Raw genomic sequence first — 23,922 nt, 5'->3', positions numbered from 1 at the left:
TGTATGTATGTATGTATGTATGTATGTATGTATGTATGTATGTCGGAAATATAAAAAAAATCCGTTGTCTAGAAATTATTTCGAAGCAAAAATAAATAAATAAAGCTATCGGAACATCCAAGATAAGCGAATTAGGTTTTTCTGCTCAAATGTACTGCTTCCTTGCGGCCCGGATTCTTTACATGTTCTCTCATGAAACTGCACGGCAAACAGAATAAAAAGCACGGCGAATGCCATGAAAATGTCACCCGTCGTGCAAAAATCGCGTCTGCCATACTTATCGCAGGCAAGAACCAGCCCGGAACCTAGCAAACTCGTCGCACACTGCGCGTTTCCACCTTTCTCGTCTCCCAGTCCGTGGCTCGATACACTTTCAGGCCACTGGCAGGCAACAATATGGGCACCCCGCGTACAAAGTTTGCCGAACTGGGGCGCTCAGCTCGCACGCAGCACGTCCGCTGCCAGGCAGGCGCACACGAAGAGTCGCAAACACGGCCTCAGTCGCCGGAGCACGCTGCCGCCGAGCTCCGAGGCGTGGATCTCGGGAACCGGGCCGACATGTCCGCCGGAGCGCACGACGGCGGCTGTCAATCACGGCCGCCACTGCAGCAGCAGCAGCAGCGCGAACGCAGGGGCCATCGACTTCGGCACAATTAAAAAGGCGCTGAACGCACCGCCGGTCACGTGCGACCTGGCCCGTCCACGTGCACAAAGGGGCTTCGGCGGTGCTTGCCCGGAAGAGCAGCAGCAGCAGCGACGATGACGCGCTCCGGCGGCCCCGGCGCGCCTTCCGCCGCCGAATGTCACCGCGGACGTCAGCAGAGACACGGACGGCCGTCTGCTTGCTTTTTTAAATGCGCTTGTCGACGCTTAACTTTTTATGCCGTTAGCGACCTGAACGGGACGCTGTAACGCGCCCGCCACACGAAGCAGCCCGAGCGCGCGAATGTGGAAGAACCGCTGGGCGGACGTGTTCTAAACACGCGCGTGGGCCACGTTCGTCAGAGTGCACTGAACGAAGTAGAACATATCGTCGCCCTACTATGCTCGGTGTTTACACCTCCAACTGTTCGGTGGAATAGGTACGAGAGAAGCTTTCACTGAGGGAATGAAAACAGTTGATATCGGGCTCCCGAGAACCCTGGGCCGAAAATATTTTCTTCTTTTTCCCCGCTTACAGCGACTTCGGAGCTGCAAAGCTTTTCAGCAAGTAGCATACAGCAGCGCTACACGCTAGTAGACGCTAATAGTGACTTTCAGGGGGCGTGCGAATAGCACCTTTTCACAACCGAACCGAATATGAGTAGAAAAAAAAAGCATAACGCCGATTCGAGTGCGGATCGAACAGTAAAATAAACTGATCGAATACGAATCGCATATTTTCCACGTGACGTTTTGTTCAAGCATTTTCACAGACAATGCCATTATACGAACAGCTGACCAGAACGATTCGATATTCGAAAGTGTCGACTATTTCGCAGCACACCTCTATTAGTCGCATACAACTCAAGAACGAGGCGGCGGATGCCCCTCAAAGGAAGGCCCTCCAGCCAATGGCGTCCGCCGCTTTTTATGACGCCGCAGTTAATCCGGTTAAGCCGCGGTTATTCCCCATTCAGCAGAGCTGCGTCGGCTTCTCCGGTCGCAAGGTGCGCTCAGTATAAATTTCTTCGTAGCGTTGACTTCACCCCTGCTGCTACCGATTACTGACGCCATAGCGTGTCCAGGCAAATAAACTCGCTGAATCGACCTCCTCCGAGGCCACATGACCCGCCTCGAATTACTGAAAAATCCCTCGTAAGATGGCAGCAGTAGTCGGCTGCGTACTAAGTATTCTCCCTCAGGGAGTGTGTGTGTGTGTGTGTGTGTGGGGGGGGGGGGGGGGGGGGGTCAACATAAGTCATATGCGGTTACTACGAGTTACAACGAAAAGAAGAAAAAAAAGTTGTGAACACCCGAACCTCCCCGAGGCGCGAACACCGCGACGCTAGCGGCTTACATGCCACGTGACACCTGCGTAACATCCCACCTACGGAACAACGCTGAGCGACGCATTTAGTTTCTCTCACTCAAAATCAAGCGCTGCGTCGCATGTGAACCAAAAGCTTGCTTCAGTTCACAGTGGTGATAGGCATTCTTCGTTACCTGCTACACACCATGCTCGCTCTGCTTGCTAGCCTGAATACGCCGTTGGCGATGAGCGCTGCGCAAGGTCTGGATATCCTGAAGCCGCTTCCAGCGGTCCCGCACTAGGTATTCACAATGGTGCCGTCAACAGGAAGTTCGCCTTTTCAAGGGCGTGCGCGGCGATCCTTTGTGGTGCACTAAACGCCCGTGGTCCACAAGGTCGTCTCTAACTTCCCCTTCGTGTATGCCCGCTGGGCCATCTGTTTCAATCGTCATCGTCATCAATCTTTGTTACACCCTAACATCCCTTTCGTTTATGCTTGGTACCAGGCCAGACCTTCGCTAAAAGGGCAGAGATCTACATACACTTTATATCAATAATTTCTTTTTCTCTCTGTAGTTTAGCGAGTCACCAAGATGTTCATAGGAAACGATTTAGAGAGATATATACGGGATCCCATTTAATCCAGGCATGCTGCACAGCTCTGCACACTATTGCTCCTGGATATCAATGCGGCAAAGTAATTCTTTAAATGGCAGCATCGAAGATGATAAAGATGAACAAAACCTCACACGCATCTACCTATGCTAGTCAACACCTCGGTTTAACGCAAACAGCACCACTTATTCATATCCCTATAGGGGTCTCACGAAGTAGCTGTAAATTGTGCATTTTTATTTCATTTATAAAGAACGCAACGCAGTGCAAAACATGGAATAATCTCGGGAAAGTGCGAAACATAAAATCATGTCGACTGTGTTAACGACCACTGCCTGTTTTCATCGTTCTGCAAAACCACGGCTGAAATTTGAACGCGCTGACGGAGTTCGGGGGATAGTTTGGTTTGGTTTATGGGGGTTTGACGTCCCAAAGCGACTCAGGCTATGAGGGACGCCGTAGTGAAGGGCTCCGGAAATGTCGACAACCTGGGGTTCTTCAACGTGCACTGACATCGCACAGCACACGGGCCTCTAGAATTTCGCCTCCATCGAAATGCGACCACCACGGCCGCGATGGAACCCGCGTCTTTCGGGTCAGCAGCCGATCGCCGTAACCACTGAGCCACCGCGGCGGGTGGAGTTCGGGGGATAATGAATGTGATTCACGTCCTCGCAGACACCTAACACTATACCAGTCATATACTATAGAGTACTGGTTTAGGAGGCAGTAGACTCGCGCTGCGGGTAATTGGATAGCACTGAGAGAAGCCCTTCTCCTGCTGATGATGTGATTTTGCCGATGCTGATGACGATGATGGGCTGGCATCAATGAGGTAAGCAGTGGGACGGGACTTATGTGCGTGCCTTAAACAGCATGCACCCTCGACCAGCGCTTCAGGGAACACAAGGCACTGGTGTATGGATAGTTGACTGTACTCGCTAATGCATTCATATCAATGCGACCTAAATGGCAGACAGAGTTTCAGGCGGAGTTTTGTTCTAGCGCAAAAAGTTGTCTTAGAGAGCTCCGACAGTTCTACTTGTCGGACGACCGAGGTAGAAAGTCGTATAGCTGATTCTCAGTACAACCATCGGCAACGTCCGAAGCGACAAAGGTTCGCTTGCGCTCCCACGTTACAATCTGTCAAGCAAACCATGCCAGCGACGTGACGTCAATTTATTCAACAGGAGTTCTGCTAAGGAGACCCTTCATTTTATGCCGCAGAAATATGCGCCACGACCTTAACCGAGCTACGAGGAGAGCCAGTCACCAGCAAAGAATAACAAATCAAGCCCACAGGCCCACTTCCAGGGTTACCTCGACTCCTTGGAAAAAAAGTTATCAGCCCCACACACTGCGCATCACGCAGCAATGAAGTTATCCAACAATAAAACCTTGCATTCTTGATTTTCAAGGTGCGAAAAGAGGACAAAGCACGAAGGTAAACAGGACAACAACACCGTGCTTTGTCCTGCTTTTGCGCCTTAAAAATCAAGAATGAGCCGAATCCAATTAGCCCCAAAGCAAGTTCTCTTAAACAAAGCCTTTCAAGACAAACGTTCCCACAGCCTCCAGCTTCCCTCTCCAGTGCCAATGTCCATCTGGTCGCAAACAACCATCATCACACAAACCCACCATCTCGTTCTACGCGCTTCTGCCCGCATGTTCGAATCTTCCCCAAACACCCCCATCGTGGCGCCTATCCCAACAACCCACACAACTACTCGAACTGTCCTGACGCACCTTTCGTCCCTCCCTTCAACCTCCCCACTCCGTCCTGATCCTGGTGTAAGGCGGCTGTCTCCGCTTCCCGATCGGGTGGACCAGTTTTTCAGCGCATCGACTGCTCGGGTTAAACGGGTAATCAAAGCCAAGGAACGTCGTCTATCCAACTGACATCGTTTTTTCCCCTTTCATTCTTTTTTTCGAAAGAGGGACTCGGGCACGGGGCTTAATTCTTCTCAATAAAGACGTTCCTCCCTCTCCGACTAAGAAAAAAGTCGCCAGCAGTGACGGCCAACAGCCGAAACATCCCGTGAAGGGCATCCGCAGGAGTGCTCACCGACGCCGACGCAGTAGGAGGCAGTCTCGAGCTGGAGCCAGGGCAGCGGCCGGCCGCCGGCCAGGCTCCCGAGCGGAGCCATGGGCACCGGAGGGAAGGCAGCCACGAGGCCCGTCGTCATCGGAGACCGCGAGCAGCCATCGATTCGCCCAAAAACACCGGCGCCCACGGGGCCACTACTGCTGCGCGCACACCTGACGAACACGCGCCGACGCCGCCGCCGCCGCAGCGCCACCTGAGCCAGCGGCGATCGAAGCCCGCCGCCAAGAAGCGCACAGGCACGCCCGCGGGGTGGGGTGGGGTGGGGGGGGGGGGGGGGGGGGGGGTGACTTTCTCTCTCTTTCAGTGCACGGAACTTCCGCGCTGGGCTAAACCAGGCAGGCAGAACACACGATCGAGGAGGAGTAAGCCCTCTTCCTCACGAACAAACGCCCGCACCCAATGCTTACCGCGCCGAGGACGACACCTACCGCAAAAAAAAAAAGGTAACGCCTTCAAGAAAACAAAAAAAAAAGGTCTAGCCACCTGCGTACGGCTGTCAAGACAGCCAGAGTTATCTGACCAAACACACACACGCACAAGGAAAGCACGCTTTGAGTATTAAAACGATAATAAGAACCCAACCATATATGCCACAACAGCCCACGCAACGGTAGCACATGAGCAGACTTCTTCACACTGAGACGAGCAAACTAAAACTCTTGGAGACAACAGCAAGCACAAATCATGACTGCGGTGCGTTGTCACAAGGCTGGGAAACTCTCGACCACCAAGCTATCCTCCGCAAATTTCGCAGCAAACTACGAACCCGAGCGCTGGTGTGTTACAATGAAACAGACGTCGCATTCGTGCAGCACACTAGCACGCGTTCGGTTGGCTTGAGCGCACGAATATCGCTGCATTCTTCGCGCGGGCGGGATAGCTGCTATCAAGAAACAGTAACGGGGGAGCGGGGCAACTACGGAAACGTTCCACTGCTGCCACCCCCTCTACAGCTGGCAATTCGAAGCATTAACAAAATAAAAATAACAAGTCCCTCTCGCACCACTAAAGTAACGCGGGTTCATTGCCACTACAGTCGGATACAACAGAAGAACGAAGCGACTAACACGTCCTAAAGAAGGCCCTCCAACTTACGGTGTATAGCGTTGTGTTGTGCTGGATTTTATGCCACATAGGCGATTAAGGCTATCAGGCGCCAAGCACAAGGTTAAAATTTCTTGCTTTGCGAGAAAGCTAGAATATTTACTTTTTTTTTTATATTGTAGCTGGTTAAGAACCCTCGCTTTTTTTAACGTAAAAACACTTCAAACGTCCACATTTTCTCCTAAGACTAAAAAAGAATGGAAACAGATGAATTCAGAATAAAATTGAGAAACATTTCTTCCTTACTTTTTCGAGCACTGTGCATGAACACAACAATGTGGTTTATGGCGTACATTTCCCCGCACAGCCCGCATGCCGTTTTTTTTTGTTTTTTTTTGCGAGAATAAAATTGTGTGTTAAGTGTGTGTGCCCGATGCGAAGACATAAAATCACTTCAATAAAACGTTCTAGATGCACGCATGAGCTCCATTCTTCAATGGTGGGCTTTACAAGATGTAGCTCTTATTATGTACTTCCATTCAGTCTGTCGCTCAACTCTCAGCTTATTTTGTACTAACTTCATGCAGCCTTTGTTCGGCGAATTAATTCTCTTGACTTCCTTGTTCCGAGCTTGTGCAGCTCAGTCACGTGCGCTCTCATTGCCACTAAATTTGATGTGGCTCAGAACCCTGCAGAATTTTATGTTGTGCCCTTGTGTTTTGGCTCTTGTAATGTTAGTCGTGCATGATATTTCCGAGTAGCGACGTAACTGCATTTCCTGAATTAAATGCTGCGAGTCCTGCCAACGGTGTCGACCGACTGTCATGACGTCGCAGTTAATCCAATTTCAGAAGAACCTGCCAGCCACCTGCGATGTTGATCAAGCTAGCGGGTTTGCAGCTCCATTCCTGAGTGATGTCCGACTGTATATGACATTTTAGTTTAGCCTATTTGTGCCAACAGCCGGTGCGAGCAGGACACTTTTCATTCTTTTTCTAGCTATCTCTAACGTACGCAAAGGCATTCATCGGCGCAGGCGCAATGAACAAAAAAAAAGGCTTAAGAGGTTTACAGACAGATATTAGTTTGGGCTTAAAACAGAAATAAGAAAAAACTGCCCTGCCCGTAAGACCTTGGTTAAACCACCGAAATAAATATCTAAAGGGTGTCTGAAACGATGTAAGCCACCATTAAAGAGACGAGCACAGCGGCCTTCCCACGCGTTCGAATTAAAGGGCCTCACAAGCAGGGACGCCCAATCCGCGAGCATCCTGTGTCACACAGGACGTCTTCTCTACACGTGCAATCAAATAACGAGGTATGCGTGCTTTACAAGCAAGCGGTGAGCACCAGTCTAGTCATAGAAACCGCACAAAGCCACAGGGGGACGCCCAAAACGCCGCAATTTTCTAGACCAGTGGAGGGGGTCGGCGGCGGGGAGTCCAGCCGCGGGAGCTGCTCCGTGCGCCAACCCGACCGGCGTCCATTATAGCGTGTATCGCGGAAAAAGTCACTACTATTTCCGCACCCTTCGAAGCGAGTCCCAGCCCGGAGGTAAGCGAGTCGGCAAATCGAATTCCGCGCAGCCCCACCGGGCGGCGCTATTCCTACGCCCAGCCACGGTCCAGTGCCCAGTAATCGGCTTATCACCGCGCTTGCTCCGGCCGCTCTCGTACGACGTCTCGACAGCAGGCGAACGAACCGATGGCGTGCGCGGAAAAGGGAAATGATAGCGCGCGTGCGGTACCGGCAACAAAGATAAGGCAGCGCACTGGGAATAATACGTCACAGATCAAAGGGACTCGATTCCGGCGCCCCCGCTCCTCCAGCCGCTGTCCGGCTAGTCTTCCTCAGAAATAGCGACGCCGTTATCAAATGTCGCAACGAAACAGGAAAGGCACCGTTAGTAAGCTGGCTCGTACGTTTCAAAGAAGCTTTCATAGTAATGTTAACCCTAACAAAGCAACGCAAAAAGCCATTACACACAGCAAGCGTACGCAACGAACAGAACCAAGCCAAATCACGCCTCCCTCAAGAGTCCCCACGTTCTTTTAAACGTCGTGTAGTGGAGGGGGGCAGAGAGAAAGAGAGAGAATTGTATTTGCCCGGCATCCCTCATGCACGGAGCGGCGATGACTAGAGCGTAAATGGCTAATTATTATCCCGAAAATGTAATTAAATTGCATTCTCACAGAATATAACAACCTTACATTACAACTGTCAGAAAGTAGCTGCAATTGCTTTTTTTGAATTTTCACGCATACAAAAAGTACACTGGATGCCCTTTCTCCATGCTGAATAGTAATTAATTACTTTCGTTCCCAAATTACTGCCCAAAAGTCATTCATTACACTACAAAACTACAAGACCAAATAACTAATTCATTACATTACGAATTATCGAGAAAAGTAATTACATTACTCTAGCTGCATTACGGGAACTGAATTGTTGCCATGTCTGTACCGCCCGTTGAGAGGACGATAAAGCGGAAATGCACAACGGTGCGCCCTACGATTCCGGGCCAAGCTGGAAGAAACAAAGGCCAGGGCAACACGAGGACATTGCACGCATCCTGCGCAAGCATCTTGCGGACTGAAATGGAAGCTGCTGGTCGGCACGCGACAAGTGCGCATGCGCCGTAGCTAGAAAACCAACGTCGGGCAGCAGCAGGTGCATGCGACTGCAGAGTAATCGTTCCGAGACAGACGCTGCAACGTACGGAGACAACTCTAGTGGTCACAGCAAATAGCGACGAGTCAGTTCCCGAAGCATTGTTTTAAATGAAGAGAGAGAGAAACAGCGGACATAAGAGGGTGCGCGAGGGAAGGGTCGGCGGCGTGGTCGTGATACAATAAAGGCGCTCGTGTCGCGCGCAAAGGCTCTCGCCGTATCTGGGACGTCCGTTCGGCGCAGCCACGACGAAGACGCCGAGCATGGTCGCGCACTCCGATGCGCCCCGTGCGAAACACCGTTATCGCGAGCGGGGCGCAACAAAGCTAATGCGCGGCCAAAGGCGTTCCCTCGACGCCAAGCAGCTCGGCCGCGGTGGTGGACAAAAGCTCTTCCGCCTCATTCACGGGGCACACGCGACGCGGTCGAAGCGCTCCGCCGCCAGTGTTATACTATACTCACCCGAGTATTCGCGCCGCGCTCGTGAGGCAATAGCCGCCGAATTCTCACCACTGCACATTAGGCACTCGAACGCGCGCACGGGCGATACGAGCGACACAAAGGGAGGAGGGCAGGCGTCTCTGTTACGCGACCAGTCAGCCTTCAGCCCCGAAGAACAGGAAGCGCTCCGGTCGACGCACAAAGGCCAATAACACCACGCGCAGTGCAACGAAATGTACGAATTACACGGTGCACACGACTCCCTGCAGCAGACAGACTTTCGCCGAGCACAACGTACATTTTCTTTTCTCCTCGCTTCTTCCGCACTCACGCACTTCACTGAAATCACACACAGGCCGTGCACGAATGTGCCTCGGCAGGTCTCTCTACCGCGTTCGTGCGATAAGCTGTGTCGAAACAATGAGCCCCCCTCGGTACTGCACTTTCCCCGGTCACTCATTGCGGAGCATCAGGAGAGTGCTGGATTGACGACAAAACACGAGGGGCCGTCGACGGCGACCTGAAGAAAAGACGAAACCTTGGCAGGTTAAACACCGGACTTTACACTTATTCGCTGTCCACTTCGTGTACACCAACGCTACACGCGGTCGCACGGCTCACTGCGCGCTTGGAAGGAATCGGTGTGGCGCTGGTGCAGGAATCGCAGAAATCGGCGGAAATGAACGGTGAGCAGAACGAAGTAGAATTACCGCCGATATACTTCTGAAGCAGTACACTGGGTACGAGAGGTTGTGATGATGATACTCAATTTTTAAGGCACAAACTCCCGTGCAGCGCCACGGCACAAGGTGTTTTCTTCTACTCAATGCGGTGTCAAAGACCCATTTGCCAAGAATTTCTCCCTAAAGTAGCCGAGCAACAGGCGAGGGGAAACCTATATAGTGCCCATTATATCACCGGTCGGTACCCGGCGTGGGGGCTATGAGAGGTACCGTAACGAAGGCCCCGAGATCAATGCCGACCGCCTCAGGTTTTAACTAACTCGCATCTCAGTACAGTGATTCCCCAGGTGTTTTTTTTTTTCTTTTTGACCCGAATATAAGCTATTTAGGTTCAGACGGGGAACAAAATTTTTTACTGAAAAGCTGAGATTTGTGCCGATGCGTCAGCAATTACACGTCATACATGTCAGCAGAGGTATAAAGGAGAAAAAGGTCTTGACACTAGGTGGAGCACCGAAAGAAAAAAAAATATACAACTATGATTCAACTATGATACAAAATGGTTTATGGGGTTTAACGTTCCAAAGCGACTCAGGCTATGAGAGTCGCTGTAATGAAGGGCTCCAGAAATTTCGACCATCTGGGGTTCTTTAACGTGCGACGTTAGTGCCCATTAAGAACGTCGACAGAAATAAGTTGACTGGTGGGAGTTAATGGTTTTATAGGGTTTAACGTTCCAAAGCGACTCAGGCTATGAGGGGTGCCGTAGTGGGTGGGTGAGGGGTGGAGGGGGAGGGCCTCGGGTAATTTCGGCCATCCGGGGTACTTTAACCTGCACTAACACCGCACAGTACACGGGCCTTCGCTTCCATCGAAATTCGATCGCCGCAGCCGGGATCGCACCCGCGTCTTTCGGGGCAGCAGCCGAACACTATAACCACTGAGCCACCGCGGTGAACTGATGGATGGAAGTAGGATGTTGTAGAGGTCTTGCAGATTCGACTTGGATGTTGCGAACGGCATTTCGTCGTCTTAGCAGCCAGTAAGGGGACACACAGAGTGATACCGCTCAGGGCGTGAAAGACGCGAGGTTTACGATCCCTGCTGCTTCGAGTAGCGGCACTGCGCGTAAAGGGCACGACGCAGCCCAGAGCGACCGGTTACTCCCCCGCTTATCGCCGTTTACGGACGCCGTAAAGCTGCCCGAGCCCCGAATGATTTCAGACGCGGCTGTAAATCATCCCTTCCGGCTGCTGTCAAAAGGAGAGGGGAGATAGAACTCAAAAGGTCATTGCGCCAGCACAGACAGACACAGCACAGCAAACTTCACAATCACGGTGTATTTGTAGGAGAGGCGTTGAACATAATGCCCGTAGAACAAAGAGCATTTGGAACGGTGAATCCGGCATACCTCAAGCGTCTCGAGTGTGCGAGCTTCACAAAGGCGTGAAAAAAGCAAAAGCCTCGCATCTTGTTTGGAAAGACAGATCAAAGGATGAAATGTGCTGCCAAGTGCCAGTGTCGTCAGATTTTCATTGTCACGCATGCGCTGGGCATTACAGTGAAACGAGCGCTACACCATGCAGGGAGCGGCCATAGTCACTGAAATGTGGCATAACTTAGCCTCAAAGAACAAAGATCTTCCCAAGTTTTGAATTCGCGTTGGCTGCTGCATTTACCCGCAACAGTGCGCCACTTTGGGACATGCGCTTTCCGCGTCTCAATCAGCTTTGACGGACAGAATAGCGCGAATACGCCCTTGTAGGCCTTTTTCGCGCAGTGATGTGAACGCGGATGAAGAATAGAGGCATTTAGCGAACCGGTGACGTATTAGCGTAGACGCATACCGGTTTACCGGACGATGGCTGCACATGCAGTGGCACCTCCTGGCCTCACCCACGCCACCACTGCGCATGCGCTGGAGGCGTCCGGTAGACCGGTATGTACGTCTAAGCTAATATGTCTCCAGTACGCCAAAAGCACGCTCTGGATGTAATAGCAATGACCACATTCAAGCAAGGCGAACGCAGTAAGAGCAGCATTACGGCACTGCCCTGCGCAGGATTGCGGCTCCGGGTGGCTCGTCGCCGTGCTTGCTCGCTGCCAGAGGGCGAAGCTCCGGGCCCGAGGGCCTGCCACGCGAAGTGGCCCGTCGCTGCCTCGGCTTCCCGTTTATGGGCGACGCGCGGCGGCCTTGGCACCAGCGCCAATGCCACACACACACCTCGGCGACGTCACCGGCGCTGCTGGCCCATAGGCTTCGCCGAACGCCGCTCCCACGCAGCGTACACCTACCTGCGCCGCCTGGGAGAAGAAGAGTTCGCCGAAGTGCTTTTCCCCGTGTGTACTGGGGGACTGGGCGCAGCACGGCCACGACTGAAGGGAGGGGGGGGGGGCTGCGTTCTGCGCGGCCACTCGATGTGGCACCACCGACAGCAGCGCCAGACGATCCGCCGACCATTTTAGGAGTGTAGTACGTGGAACGGCGTGCACGGCAAGGAGGAGGCTGCCTGTCACTCTGGCAGAGCAGTACCCGCAAAAGAGCGTGACGAGGATTCGAAAATACATAGCTCCTTCGGCCGCACCAGCCGTACCCCGAAGAAGGCGAGAGGGCACCCGTGTACCATTTCGGAGCACGTTGGAGAATCGGATGTGGAGAGGGCTGGACTTGCTCCCTCGAGCGGAGCTGTTTTCCGCAGACGAAGCTTTGGAGCACTCGTTTACATTACACTTGATGAGTTAAGATCACTACGAGACATTGCAAACATAAAAATAGACGCAAACAATGAACTAAGCCAACTGCACATATTTTCGCCTGCACTGACAGCTCTCCGAGCGCTCCAAATAAGGCGCGCACGAACCATCCGCGCAGACCCGATTCCGGCCGTTAGCGCGGCGACACGCCGCGCGATTAACGCGACACGCTCCAGGTCACGCCATGTCGGCGGCCAGCCCGACGGCGCGTGACGCCGTGATCAGGCGCCCATGCGGCAGCTACACTGAACAGGGCCAGTCCTCTCGGCGTCCCCTAAACACGAACGGTGGGGCGGGAAAGCGCTCTCCGAGACCATTACTTCGGCCTCCTTTTATGGCACAAACGCATCGACTGATTCCACTTTTCTTTGTTCTCTCTCTTTCTCTCGTTGCCGACGCACAACCGAGTTAGTTAAACGAAATATTCACTAGAACAGAAACACCACTCCTGCGCGAAAATTTCCTGTTACGGCGGACAACCTGATTACTACATCGCTATGATGCAATACTACAACGCTGTCCACGTCCAGCCTGCCTCGTCTAACTACCACCATGTCGCCCGAAGGCGATGCTACGGTGCAGATTACCGCCCTTCCCTCGTCGAGCGCCCACGCATCCCCGTGCCCGAAGCCAACGAAGAGGGGAAGTCACCCCCCGAAACAAATAGGCAGCGCAGAGTGCGTGGCTCTTGCATAAAAAACATCTCGCCTCGCCTTGTACTAACAGTGCACGAGGATTCAAACAGCGAATGTCGGACACTAGCGGCATTGCTTGTGGGAGCAGCTCTACCCAACTGCGCCGGGACGTACAAATCAACCATCCCGATTTGAAAATTCGAATATCCACATGCGTCCAAGGCCTGTCCACTAAGGGCGAGTGATAACCGGGAGCGTACGGCGGTTTACCGTCCGTCCGAGCGAAACGGCGTTTATTGGGGCACTTCGAGAGGGCCACTGCGGAGATGCCCCCCTCTCCCCTCCAGCAGGACCGAAGAGAGAAAGAGAGGCGGCGAAACGAGACCGACGGCACATCCCTTGATCACAGATGCGCGCTTATTGCGACGACCCACTTCCCGGAAGCATAATTTGCAGCTCCGGCGGCCGCCGTCCGTCCAGTGTTCGTCATGCGGGCCGCGTACGCGCTCTCCGGGCGACAATCGCGGCCGCCGACGCCCGGCGCGCCCACGGGGGCCCGCGCCCACGGCAGGCATTCCGGCGCCCACCGCGTCATCGAGCCACCGGTGGCCCCCGACGAGTGCGCGCGCGCCCGAAGGCCGAACGAACATGCGCGCCTCCTCCCCCGGTGCCTCATTAGCGGAGCGCTGACCGCTCGCGGACAGCAGCCACGGCCGAGGGCCCATTCGTCTCGGCCCGAATGGCGGCTCGGCCCTCGCTTCGCCCTGGAGCGGCACGCCACTTCGACCCACGGGGTGACAGCGCGCACGAAATGGCCCGTTCGGCACCGAACCCTAAAGGGTCGTTTGTTTCCCAAAAGCCCCCCGAAAATATGACGAGACGGCGTGAAAAGTTCCAGTTCCGTCGGGGTGCGCCCTTACCACAGCGCTAACGCTGCAGGACAGCCCGGACGCAAAAGCGTGAAAGTGAACGTCCCTTGATCGAATAGGCTGACCTTGTTATGGTTACTGTCCCCTTCACACGCCCTGAGCGGACGGCCATGTTTGCGTGCATCGACGCGAACTCCTGCGCCTCGTGGAGCGTGCTCGCTTATTTCCTCGCCTTTCGGTTCGAGAACAAGCGTCCTTCCTTATCTACTTTTATGGTCGTCCGCGGTGCCTTCAAGCTGCCCTTCGATAGCCGTACGACACGACGCCGCCGCAGCAGCAGTCACGTCCTTCGCCCAGACCGGCCAGTGCCACGCCGGGCGTGTTTTATGACGCTGGTCGCCAGTGTGCGCTGGGCTGGGCCGCGCCGCTTGGAACAACGCGTCAGCGTGAACATGGTTGTACGGCAGAAAGCGCGTGGACAGCGTTCGTCGCGCACACTCCTTTTCATGTGCGACTTTCGCCATCTAACGTCCTGCAAACGCAAGCCAACCTAATTACTTCGCAGGGAAACCGGAAGCACATCAACCATATATCGCGGCCTACATGCGTTAGCATTTACAGACTTCATGACCAAACAGCGAACCTTAACCGACCTCGAAAACCTCCGATAAAAATTTTCTAGCCACAGTGATCTAACTTTACTTCTCCAATCTTCATCGTTCCGCATTTTTCTATCTTATTAAGACACAGGGCAGGGCAAACCGCGTTTCCACTGGGCTAAAAACCACAATCTAGGAATTGGTCGCACCAGCAGTGCATGACATCTCGAAAACGACATATGTCAAAGTGTTAACAACAGTGCAGCTCAAACGCGAATAAAACAATGATCTTATTCACCTTATTTCGCTCGTCAAAATAGAGCGGACAGCACAAACCGCGGCGTGAGAAACGCACAAAACTTTCTGTCCAACGTAAAAAGGCAGTTCTCCACACTATTGTTAGATTTGTCGTCACATGAATGAATTTGACGGCGGTCATTGCAATTAGCAGTGCGTTTAACAGGGTAGGACATACGTGGCAAAACAACGCGAGAGGGCATAAAATAAATAAAATTCCGCTACCGGTGATCAAAAATTGAGTCCAAAATTACGCCCTCCACGCAACTGCATGAGTGGGGAAATTCATACATTACACCGCAGATACGCGCGCACAGTTTTAAGGTTTATAAGGTTTAACGTCCCAAAGAGACTCAGGCTATCAGGGACGCCGTAGTGGAGGGCTCCGGATAATTTCGACCACCGCAAAGTACATGGACCTCTAGCATTTCGCCTCCATCGGAATGCGACCGCCGCGACCGAGATCGAGCAGAGACAGTTCTAAATGTGAAAATAACAAGCGTAGCCAGAAGTGGGCCAATCAGCGATAAGGGGCCAATCGGCGATATGGGGCCAATCGGCGATATGGGGCCAATCGGCGATATGGGGCCAATCGGCGATATGGGGCCAATCGGCGATATGGGGCCAATCGGCGATATGGGGCCAATCGGCGATAGGAGGCCAATCGGCGATAGGGGGGGCCATAGTTCAAAGACGGAATCTCAAAACTTCGTGACCTTTTGCACAGAAAGTATACTACCCTGTATCGTGCCCGAACGGGACTTTTTTTTTCTTCCTTTTTATAAAAATCACAAGTTAAAAGCCATTTTACCAACTAAAGCCCAAAACTTGGCTAATACCGCGCTGCCTCTAGGAGTCTAGCAACGGGTCGCAGGGGCCACCCTCGCAATGCGCCGGAAGAGCGGCAGCAGAGGAAACAAAGGGAGCGGGAGTCACCGCAACCTGGAAACGGGTGCGAGTTTTTCTGTTCGCCGGCAGCAATAGCAGCAGCAGCAGCACCGCGGGAGACAATCGCCAGCGCGCGCGCCGCATGCCGCCGCTAATGAAGGTGATCGTGAAAGGGAAGCGGCCGCCATCAATATGCGGCTGGCATTGAGACGCCCAAGGTCGAAACGCGGATAACACGAAGAGGCTCCCATCACCTGCACGCGCGCAATGGGACGCCGTGCACAGCCGAGAACAAGCACGACGCGGCATCATCGCTCCGACCATGTCCAGCAGTCCCCCCGGTCGAGACGAGGGGCCAGCACTGCGCTCTTCCCATGGTTCTGGGCCGGTGCAATGCAACGGTCCTAGTCCGATTCCATTCCATGTCTGTTTTTGCCACCCTTCGCCACTGGCTGAAGCAACGCCTGGCCCCGCTAATGCATAGGCTCAAAGACTACCGATAACGGAGGAATAGAACCGTTACATCACACCGGCCCAGGTCTGCGGTGCAGGGCCGCTGTCGCGGACGGGTTTGCGATGTTCTTCGATAGAAGAACGCCACAACAGCCGATTGTACAGCTTTTATTTCACGAAACCACCCGCAACACGGGACACCAGAGTTTGTGCGCCCCGCGGCATTTTACGCATCCTGAAGGTGGTATTCGACTGCCCTGGAGTGCCGCGGTTAGCAAAGGCGCCGGTGGCGAAAACATGCACGCGTTCCTTTCTTTTTCCTCCTCACAATAGCAATGACAGAACGATACAGCCTCCGAGGAGAGTAACAAAGGAGTCGTATATATAAAGCGTGAAAACAAGTCGGAGGAAAAAAAGAAAACAACAGACAATGGCCAGGCAGCAGCATCATTATTGCTGCTTTAGCCGGGAGCTTCCCGCGCTCGCAACATGCCGCGCGGCCACAGCAGGCTACCGGCGGTGGCCAGCGGGCGTGAAAAACGCCGCGGTCGCTTTTACGAGCACGCGCCACCGCAAGAGAAACAACGCGCGGCGGTTCTCCGGTGGCCGTCCACGCAGGAGCGACATGTCGGGGGTCAGCGCGCGGGAACACGGCGGCCCCGCAGAAATCCTCACTTCCCACAAATAGCTCTGCTCGCGGGCTTTCTTCGCAAGCGACCACGAGGCCATTAGCACGAGATGACCTCCTTCATTTCGCTTTTCCTCGTACCCATCAAAGCCACCGAAGCGAGCCACGATTCTCTCGGCCGCTTCGTATACCAGTGTTTACACCGCTGCTGTTCGCAGAAAATACGATCCTAACCAACCCAAAATCATTGCGATTTATCCAGAGCGAACACCGACGCTTTACACTTTCCAGACTACCAAATACCGTATTTACACGAGTATAACTCGATTTTTTTCGAACCACGGCCAGGGCGAGATGCAAACCCAGCTACAAATGCAAAAAAAAAAAAGGGGGAGGTAACGACATTAATGATGCTGCTGGCGAAATCGTGCGTTCTGACAGCCTCTGCTTTGTGATATGAGCTGTGCTGGTCGCTTTGGCTTGGAGATTCCGCTAGTCGACAGGTACTTGTCTTTTGCTCACTTCCGAAACACACCGACCAAAATTATAGTAAATACGGTATTCGCGGCTGAAGTAGAGTATACAGAGTGCGCATAACATCGTGGATGACCGATTGACGGGGTTCAAACTAAATGAAAACGCCAAACAGAAAGTACACTTTGGAGGAGGGAGCCACTGGCAGGCATTACAGGTTACGATAGCGAATTGCGTATTGGACAGAAATAACAGACTAATCGCTAGCATGTGGAAAATCATCCGTACAAATCAACGGCGCCGCTGCGCCAATATTATCCTAATAGGGATCAGCATCTGAGGAACATCGCAAACATTCTTTATTTTGTTTATTTTAATCGGAATAAGGCAAACTACTACGTAGTAAACACAGCTTTCTGTGATAAGAACAAGGCTATAGGAAATGCAGTAGCGAAACCACAGTCAGTAAATGTCCCCTATGGCAAAAAAAAAAAAAGTATGCTCCACGCACTGCCCCACTCTGTAGGTGACTGCAGCAAAATTACACCGATTCAAAATGAGCGCATGTCCAAGCGCTCAGGATGCTGAATTGCGCCGCTAAAGAAGATGGAGGGCCTACCGAGCCGCTTGCATTAGTCGAGGCATGAGCTAGGCATAAAGAGGAAGAACCGCATGCAGGCAGAAACGCTGTACAACGGGCCGCAGCGTAGCGCCACTCAGCGTTAACGCCAGCTTTGAAAAGGCGACCTGCTAAAACAGACCCCCTTTTATTGGCGGAAACATGGGCTCTTCACTCCAAGACAATTACGCATTTTAACAAGACATTGAACAATACATTATTTTGTAAGGAATACTTGAAAGCATTTGAATACCGTCGAAGAACCACACATTCACAACCTCTGGACACCGCAAAAAAATGCCCTGCCACCTGGTTGCTACCGAAGTAAACATGCGGGTGATGTGTAAGGAGCACTGCACTCTGCCCTTTGCCCGAGATTTTTAGACAACCGCGCGTTCAGGTTTTTGCCCGCAAAATATGAAATGCAGCAGACCGAGTACGCATTTTACTTGTAGATCTATTGCTCCTCACCTAGGGGCAAAACGAAAAGAAGAGCGGTGTTTTACACTAGGCCCGCACTTGAGGCAGCATCACTTCAGACTGTGCGCCGACAAGGTATAGTTGACACGTCTCGTAATAGGTGTACATAACCTGGCCTTCGTGCACCGCATAATCACGTGATCCCTGGGTGAGGCCAGCCCGGAAAGAGCCAAAAACGGGGTTACGTGCCAGTTTCGTATGTCGCCCGAGGTCGCGTCACAGTAGCCATATACCAGACTCAATTCGGCGCTCGCATAGATAAAAGTCGCCGAGTGCACAGACACTGCAGCGCCTGCTCTCAGGAGACCGCACGTCGAGGAGATGCGCGCCAAGAGTGTGACGACCTTGAATCTCTGGATAACCTCCGTTCACGCCGGAGAAAGGCGTCCAACTATGCAAATTCGCGTTCCGCTCGAGAGATGCGGCCAAAAGGACTCGACGCGCTTCGCGCTTTAAACTGAGCGCGTGCGGGAGTAGGCACGGCGCGCCATTAATATTAACGCACAAAGCCACGGGTCGTCACCGCAACGCTGGAAAGTTCAAACACCGCACCCAGACTGCTCGGGCGCGGGGGGAAATGCGCCCGGCCGTGAGCTGCGGCGGCGACCACGTATACACGAATGCAGTTGTCACCGTGCCTCTAATGGACGTCGACGCTGCGTTAACCCCCTCCCGACTCGTCCCACCTCGGCTGCCGCCCCCACGCAGTCGAAAGAGACAGAATGTCTCCTACCGCCTTGGCATTAATGGGTCTTTTGTTTCAGCCAGCGCACCGCTCGAAGGCCTCCGGCGGCGCGCAGGTGCGCGCGGCGGATGCCCACGGGCCGAAATAAGGATGTGTCGCGCAGAGGATGCCGCCGCCCACCACCGGGGCTGGGTGCCGCCCGAAGGACGGCCGCGGGGCACGCCAATGGGCCAGCAGTGCGGCCTCGCTCCCGGAAAGGACGCGTCCGCCGGGGAACGCCGTTACCAGGCACGACTGACCAACGACGGAAACGCCCGCGACATGCAGTGGCTGCCAGAGACTCACGCAGCTCGTCCATCACCGACAAACTGGGCTGTCAGCTTCGGTTGCCGAAAACAACGGAGCAGAGGTGAGGGCCGCTGAGCAAACAGTAGCTGTGACACATCTGTTCCCAAGGACAGACAGAGCACAGACGGTCCGCGGTGTGTGCGTCCATGCTGTCACTGCCCTCGTCCAGACGTTGAGATGACTTCCTAGCAAATATGAACCAACAAGCCCAGTCAACACTCAGTTCCGCCCCAAGGCGGTGGCCATGAAATAAGGTGTTCAGTTGGTCACTCAGACACCATGTAGATAAGCTGCGAAAAGGTGTCACGTCAACACGCCAAGAAGGCTGCCCACAGCAATAAACACTCCACGCGGGTAGTCCAATGCAAAGAATGCAATACATAAAATTGCGCTTTCCTGCGGAAAATGTCGACGCTCTACCACAGACTAAGAGCTATAACGGCAGTATAGGGCTTTGGAGAAGAGACAGAGAGAGAGAGAGAGAGAGAGAGAGAGGAACAACTTTATTTGCTCGAGCTAAATACGACGTCTGCTTAGACGCCGTCGATGGGAGTGGTTCCCTCTTCACGGGACCCATATGCATCCCTGGCCGCCTGGCCCCTGGAGATCAGGACGAGCTGGTCTTCCACGGCGGGGCTGGTTAGCAAGGTCTCGGTAAGGGAGGATGAGGGATGGGGTGGGGTAGTGGGGCAGGTAAGAGGTGGGCGGATTTCCTTGATGAAGTTGCATACTCCAATGACATGTTGGAGCGTGCCTAACTCAGTCTTGCAGAAATCACATTCCTTCTGGTACCTTTCCAGGTACATCATGAGTTGAAGGTAAGGGTGCGGGAAGGATCCTGCCTGTATCTGCCTGTAGATCGCTTGCTGTTCTCTGGTAAGCGATTTGTGAGGATCGGGGTAACGTCGCCTCTCCGTCTTGTAATAGTTCGTAATTTCCTTATAACTAATAATGGACTGTGGCTCACCTTCCTCTGCCCGGTGTTCCATCTCTCGGGCGAACTGGTGGGCAAGCTCGTTGCCCTCCAGCCCAGAGTGAGCCGGTGTCCATATCAACTCAACTTTCCTTTCAGGAAAGTCGCGTTTACCGCTACAAACGCTATGGCTGCTCCTCGTGTCTAGGACACTAGTTATATCAGAGAAAGAAAGGAGGACCGCACAGCATCGGTGCCGCTAGCAAAGAAACGGATGATCTCGCATGTAACACTTCGCCATCGTTGCAGCGTTTATGCATTCTTGTGCGTGTGTGAAATCACTGACAGCGATCGCAGTGATGCAAATTCACGGGTTTTGCGCAGTAAACACCAGTTGTAAGAATCGCGTCTGTCCTGAGCAGTAGTGCCCCGTCCTTCGCCTCATCAGGTGCTAATAATTATGTATTCGACCACTGAACTCAAGCTAACCTAACTTTCTACTCTAATGTGTGGAACTGCGCTCTTGCAAAACCTTGCGGCTGCCACTGCCGACGGTCGCATGAGGCCAGGACATGTAGGGGACGCCGTTTGGCGACCGCAAGGCTGAGCACGCGGCCTGGGTAGAACTCAGTTTCAAGGAATCGCGACAGATGCGACACCACTACCATGGCAGCGGTTGCTCGCTGAAGCTTACGGCAGCGTACAGAGCGCACGCATGACTGTAAGGAGCCAGCGCCGCACTGCGGCTACATAAGACGCACGGCGTGGTGAACGAAGAAGAAAACAAGAGAGTAATACGTGGCAGAGAGCGTGCGGGGGAAGAAGAGGAAGAGGGCGGTCGGCGACGGACGTGGACGTGTTCTGCTGGCTCCCCGAGTTCCCAGGCTTGGGCCTCAGCCGCAGACGTCCGGGTGACCAGACCCGGACAGCCGTCGTCGGGAGCCTCAACCATCAGATCCAGGCGCCTCTCTCCCCGCCCAGCCGACAGCTTCTCCACACGGGCCGCCCCTGGCACCTCCGCTGCATACCCGGGCTACCTGACCTGGGGGCCGTTGAGGCCGCCGTGGAGAACGCCGCCAAACGGGTGTCAACGAAGGGAACCTGATACGTGCCTAAAGACTGCCCCGACGGCCAGCCACGCCTCCTCGCTCGACGCACCAGGCTCATCACTGGGACACAAATTTAAGTGTGACTCTCCTTTTTGACTCTCTTCTCGCGAGTGTTTTGTTTTCCTTTTCTTTTTCTTCCTTGTTCTCTTGTCTCGTTCTTTTTCCCGTTTCATTTCAATACTTAGAGTTTCCTTTCCTGCAAATGCCGCCTCGTTTATGTCTCGCCTTTAACTCATGAATTTTAATGCGCAAATTCGAACTGCAGTCTTTCCCCTCACAATGACAGGGCATACGACGACTGAAACAAAAATATCGTTCCAGGGAAGACGATTCCCTGCAATCAGGGGTATGTTCGGACTGACTAGCAGACGACGTGCAAGGCACATCGTAACTCGTCCGACAGGGCTAATTATATAATAGTACGACATGCGAGCAGTTCAACACTGGCCTCAAACACTTTCTGATCCCTAAAGCTGGTCACAAGCTGCCGCCGACAATACTTTGACGACTGGCATAGAACTGCTCTAAAGTTACAACTGTCAGGTCTGTCGCGTTCGCGAGCCGCTCAGAAGAAAGGCGACCTCCATGCCAGCGTATCTATGCAGGGCGACTCTTTACAGAGCGGGAGCTGGGACGCTGAAAAGTGCCATTAGTTCTGCGGTCAACCCGTACGTATGTGGTACTACATATCCTTGTCGCCACCGGAGGGCGCATTTCGGCAAGTGAAAGGGTGTGTCTGACCGGCTGCGCGATTCTGAGTGCGCGTAGAGTCCGCTTCCGAGGAGTCAGTACTTCGACAGCACCACCACCGATACGGAAACTGCCACCCAGAAGCAGTGCAAGATCGACTGCCTTCTCGGCATTCGTTGTCTGTTCCGCTTTCCATACACACAGTGCTATTTTTGCTCGTGTCGGCGAGCCAGACGCTACAATACTTGGCGCTATCAAGCTTTGGGCGGGGAAAAAAGTATTGTTTACCGTTCCTAAATGAAGCAGACACAAAAAAAAAAACGACAGTGAACTAAGATGGACTAGAGATGGTCAAGCCCTGTCTCCGCGTAAACTACGGTCCGAGCTAGGAGCCAGACACAGGGAACGCTTGCTCGCGTCCAGTTGGCTAATAGACCGACTCGTCGAGTGCGAGCTCTGGCCTGGCATTCGCTCGAAGTTGAAGATTCGCTCGAAGTTGGTTAGCGGCTGCCCTGACCGACTTAAAGGTTCTGTAAATAACTGTACACAAGAAGGAAGCCTCATCCTTATCTGCAACGTGTAGATGCCAAACTCCGAGCCATCCACAACAGCGGCATCGGTCTATCGTCCCCCGACCGGAACACCAAGATTAACTCGGTAAACTTCCAAGACCGCCAGCCATATTTTCCGTTTCTCGTTATCATTTCATTACAATGTCCTCCTCTCTCCACCAGACGCATACGGATCTGGCATCGGCTGGAGTCAAGCCGAGGTCCCACTGGGAGCCTGAAGCTAAAAGCGGGCAATAACAAATGTATTCTTCCCGCACGAGAAGCAATATTCGAACGAATCATTTCAGCAACAGATGGGCAGTGGTTCCACCTATCAGGTATTGGCGACGGTACCGAACACGGCGGCTATATTCCGTTCAGCGTAGGTATCCACGTGACGCCGACAGCAACCTGGAATCCCTCGGCTGGCGCCCAATCGCCGCCCCGTGGCAGCAGTGGCTCCGAGAAGGCAGTCAGCAAGAGCGTTCACCGCAAAGGGAAAGTGATGCGGCCAGTGCGACGACCTTCCGCCGTAATGGCCCCCAAGGTCGGGAAGGCAGCGGCAGGAGAACTGACCATCCACGGTCCGCCGGCCACTGGAGCTGCCCGGCGGTCGCCGACTGACCGAAAGGCGCCGGCTTTTCCCGCAGAACAAAAACCGCAGAGGGCTGACTACGCGCCGCCGAGGCGTGACACGATTCTCACGGTGTACGCCGAGGTTCTTCCTTTCGCGACCAGATACGGCGGCGCCAGGAAAAGTACGCCGCCTGCTCGACATCGCAGACGAGCGAGGAAGTGCGCCGGCCGTTTGTTAAAGTTTGGCAGAAAGGGGCATAGACGTAACACCCCGCGGGGAAGGCTACACCGAGCAGCGGCCGGTTCGCCACGCGGGCGGCTATAGCTGCACTTGCACTGAGCAGTCAGAGCGCCTTCGGTTGGGCTGCAGTATATGGTACGGTGTGTGGAGCTGAAGCGACATGGACTATGAGGGACGCCGTAGTGAAGGGCTCCGGATCCATTTCGACCACCTGGGGTTCTTTAACGTGCACTGACATCGCACAGTAGACGGGCACCTTGCATTTCGCCTTCGTCGAAATTCGGTCGCCGCGGCCGGGATCAGGTTCAACAGTGCTCACTCACCGCGGTGGGGTTGAGTTTGGTTCGAGTTATGATGGGGCTGGGATGCCTAGGTTGTCATGCACCAGAGAGACACCGAAGACTAGCGATCGAAACAAAAACGAAAAGCACCTCTGCCGATGTGCATGCAGGGTTCCGCGACGCAACCGGTCCGCGCACGTGCGACGCACACATCTTCCAAAAACACGACTGCACATGCATCTCGATGACGTCACGTGTGCCATGGTTGCCTCAGGCGCATGCGCCTTTGCATTACCAATATCTCATTAACGAGTCAAGCTC

The 23,922-nt window shown here is 53.6% G+C and overlaps 1 protein-coding gene across 5 annotated transcripts in view; it reads right to left on the bottom strand.

Moving 5' to 3' along the window:
* Positions 1-23,922, bottom strand: part of kat80 (katanin p80) — a 159,646-nt gene that overhangs the window by 115,651 nt on the left and 20,073 nt on the right. For 2 of the 5 annotated variants that reach the window (XM_089579682.1, XM_089579686.1), the window contains exon 1: positions 4,632-4,881. The exons of 1 other annotated variant lie outside the window; for it this stretch is intronic. In XM_089579682.1, the coding sequence (XP_089435808.1) occupies positions 4,632-4,752 (121 nt within the window). In that variant the 5' untranslated portion in view covers positions 4,753-4,881. Of the gene's footprint in view, positions 1-4,631; positions 4,883-23,922 lie in introns of those variants that run through there. 2 more of the 5 variants (XM_089579684.1, XM_089579683.1) reach the window with 2 other exon arrangements.

The sequence above is a fragment of the Amblyomma mixtum genome, chromosome 3, assembly GCF_055824585.1.
Source record: "Amblyomma mixtum isolate Tamu chromosome 3, ASM5582458v1, whole genome shotgun sequence".
Classification (NCBI taxonomy): Eukaryota; Metazoa; Arthropoda; class Arachnida; order Ixodida; family Ixodidae; genus Amblyomma; species Amblyomma mixtum.
This window is presented reverse-complemented; position numbering and strand designations above follow the sequence as displayed.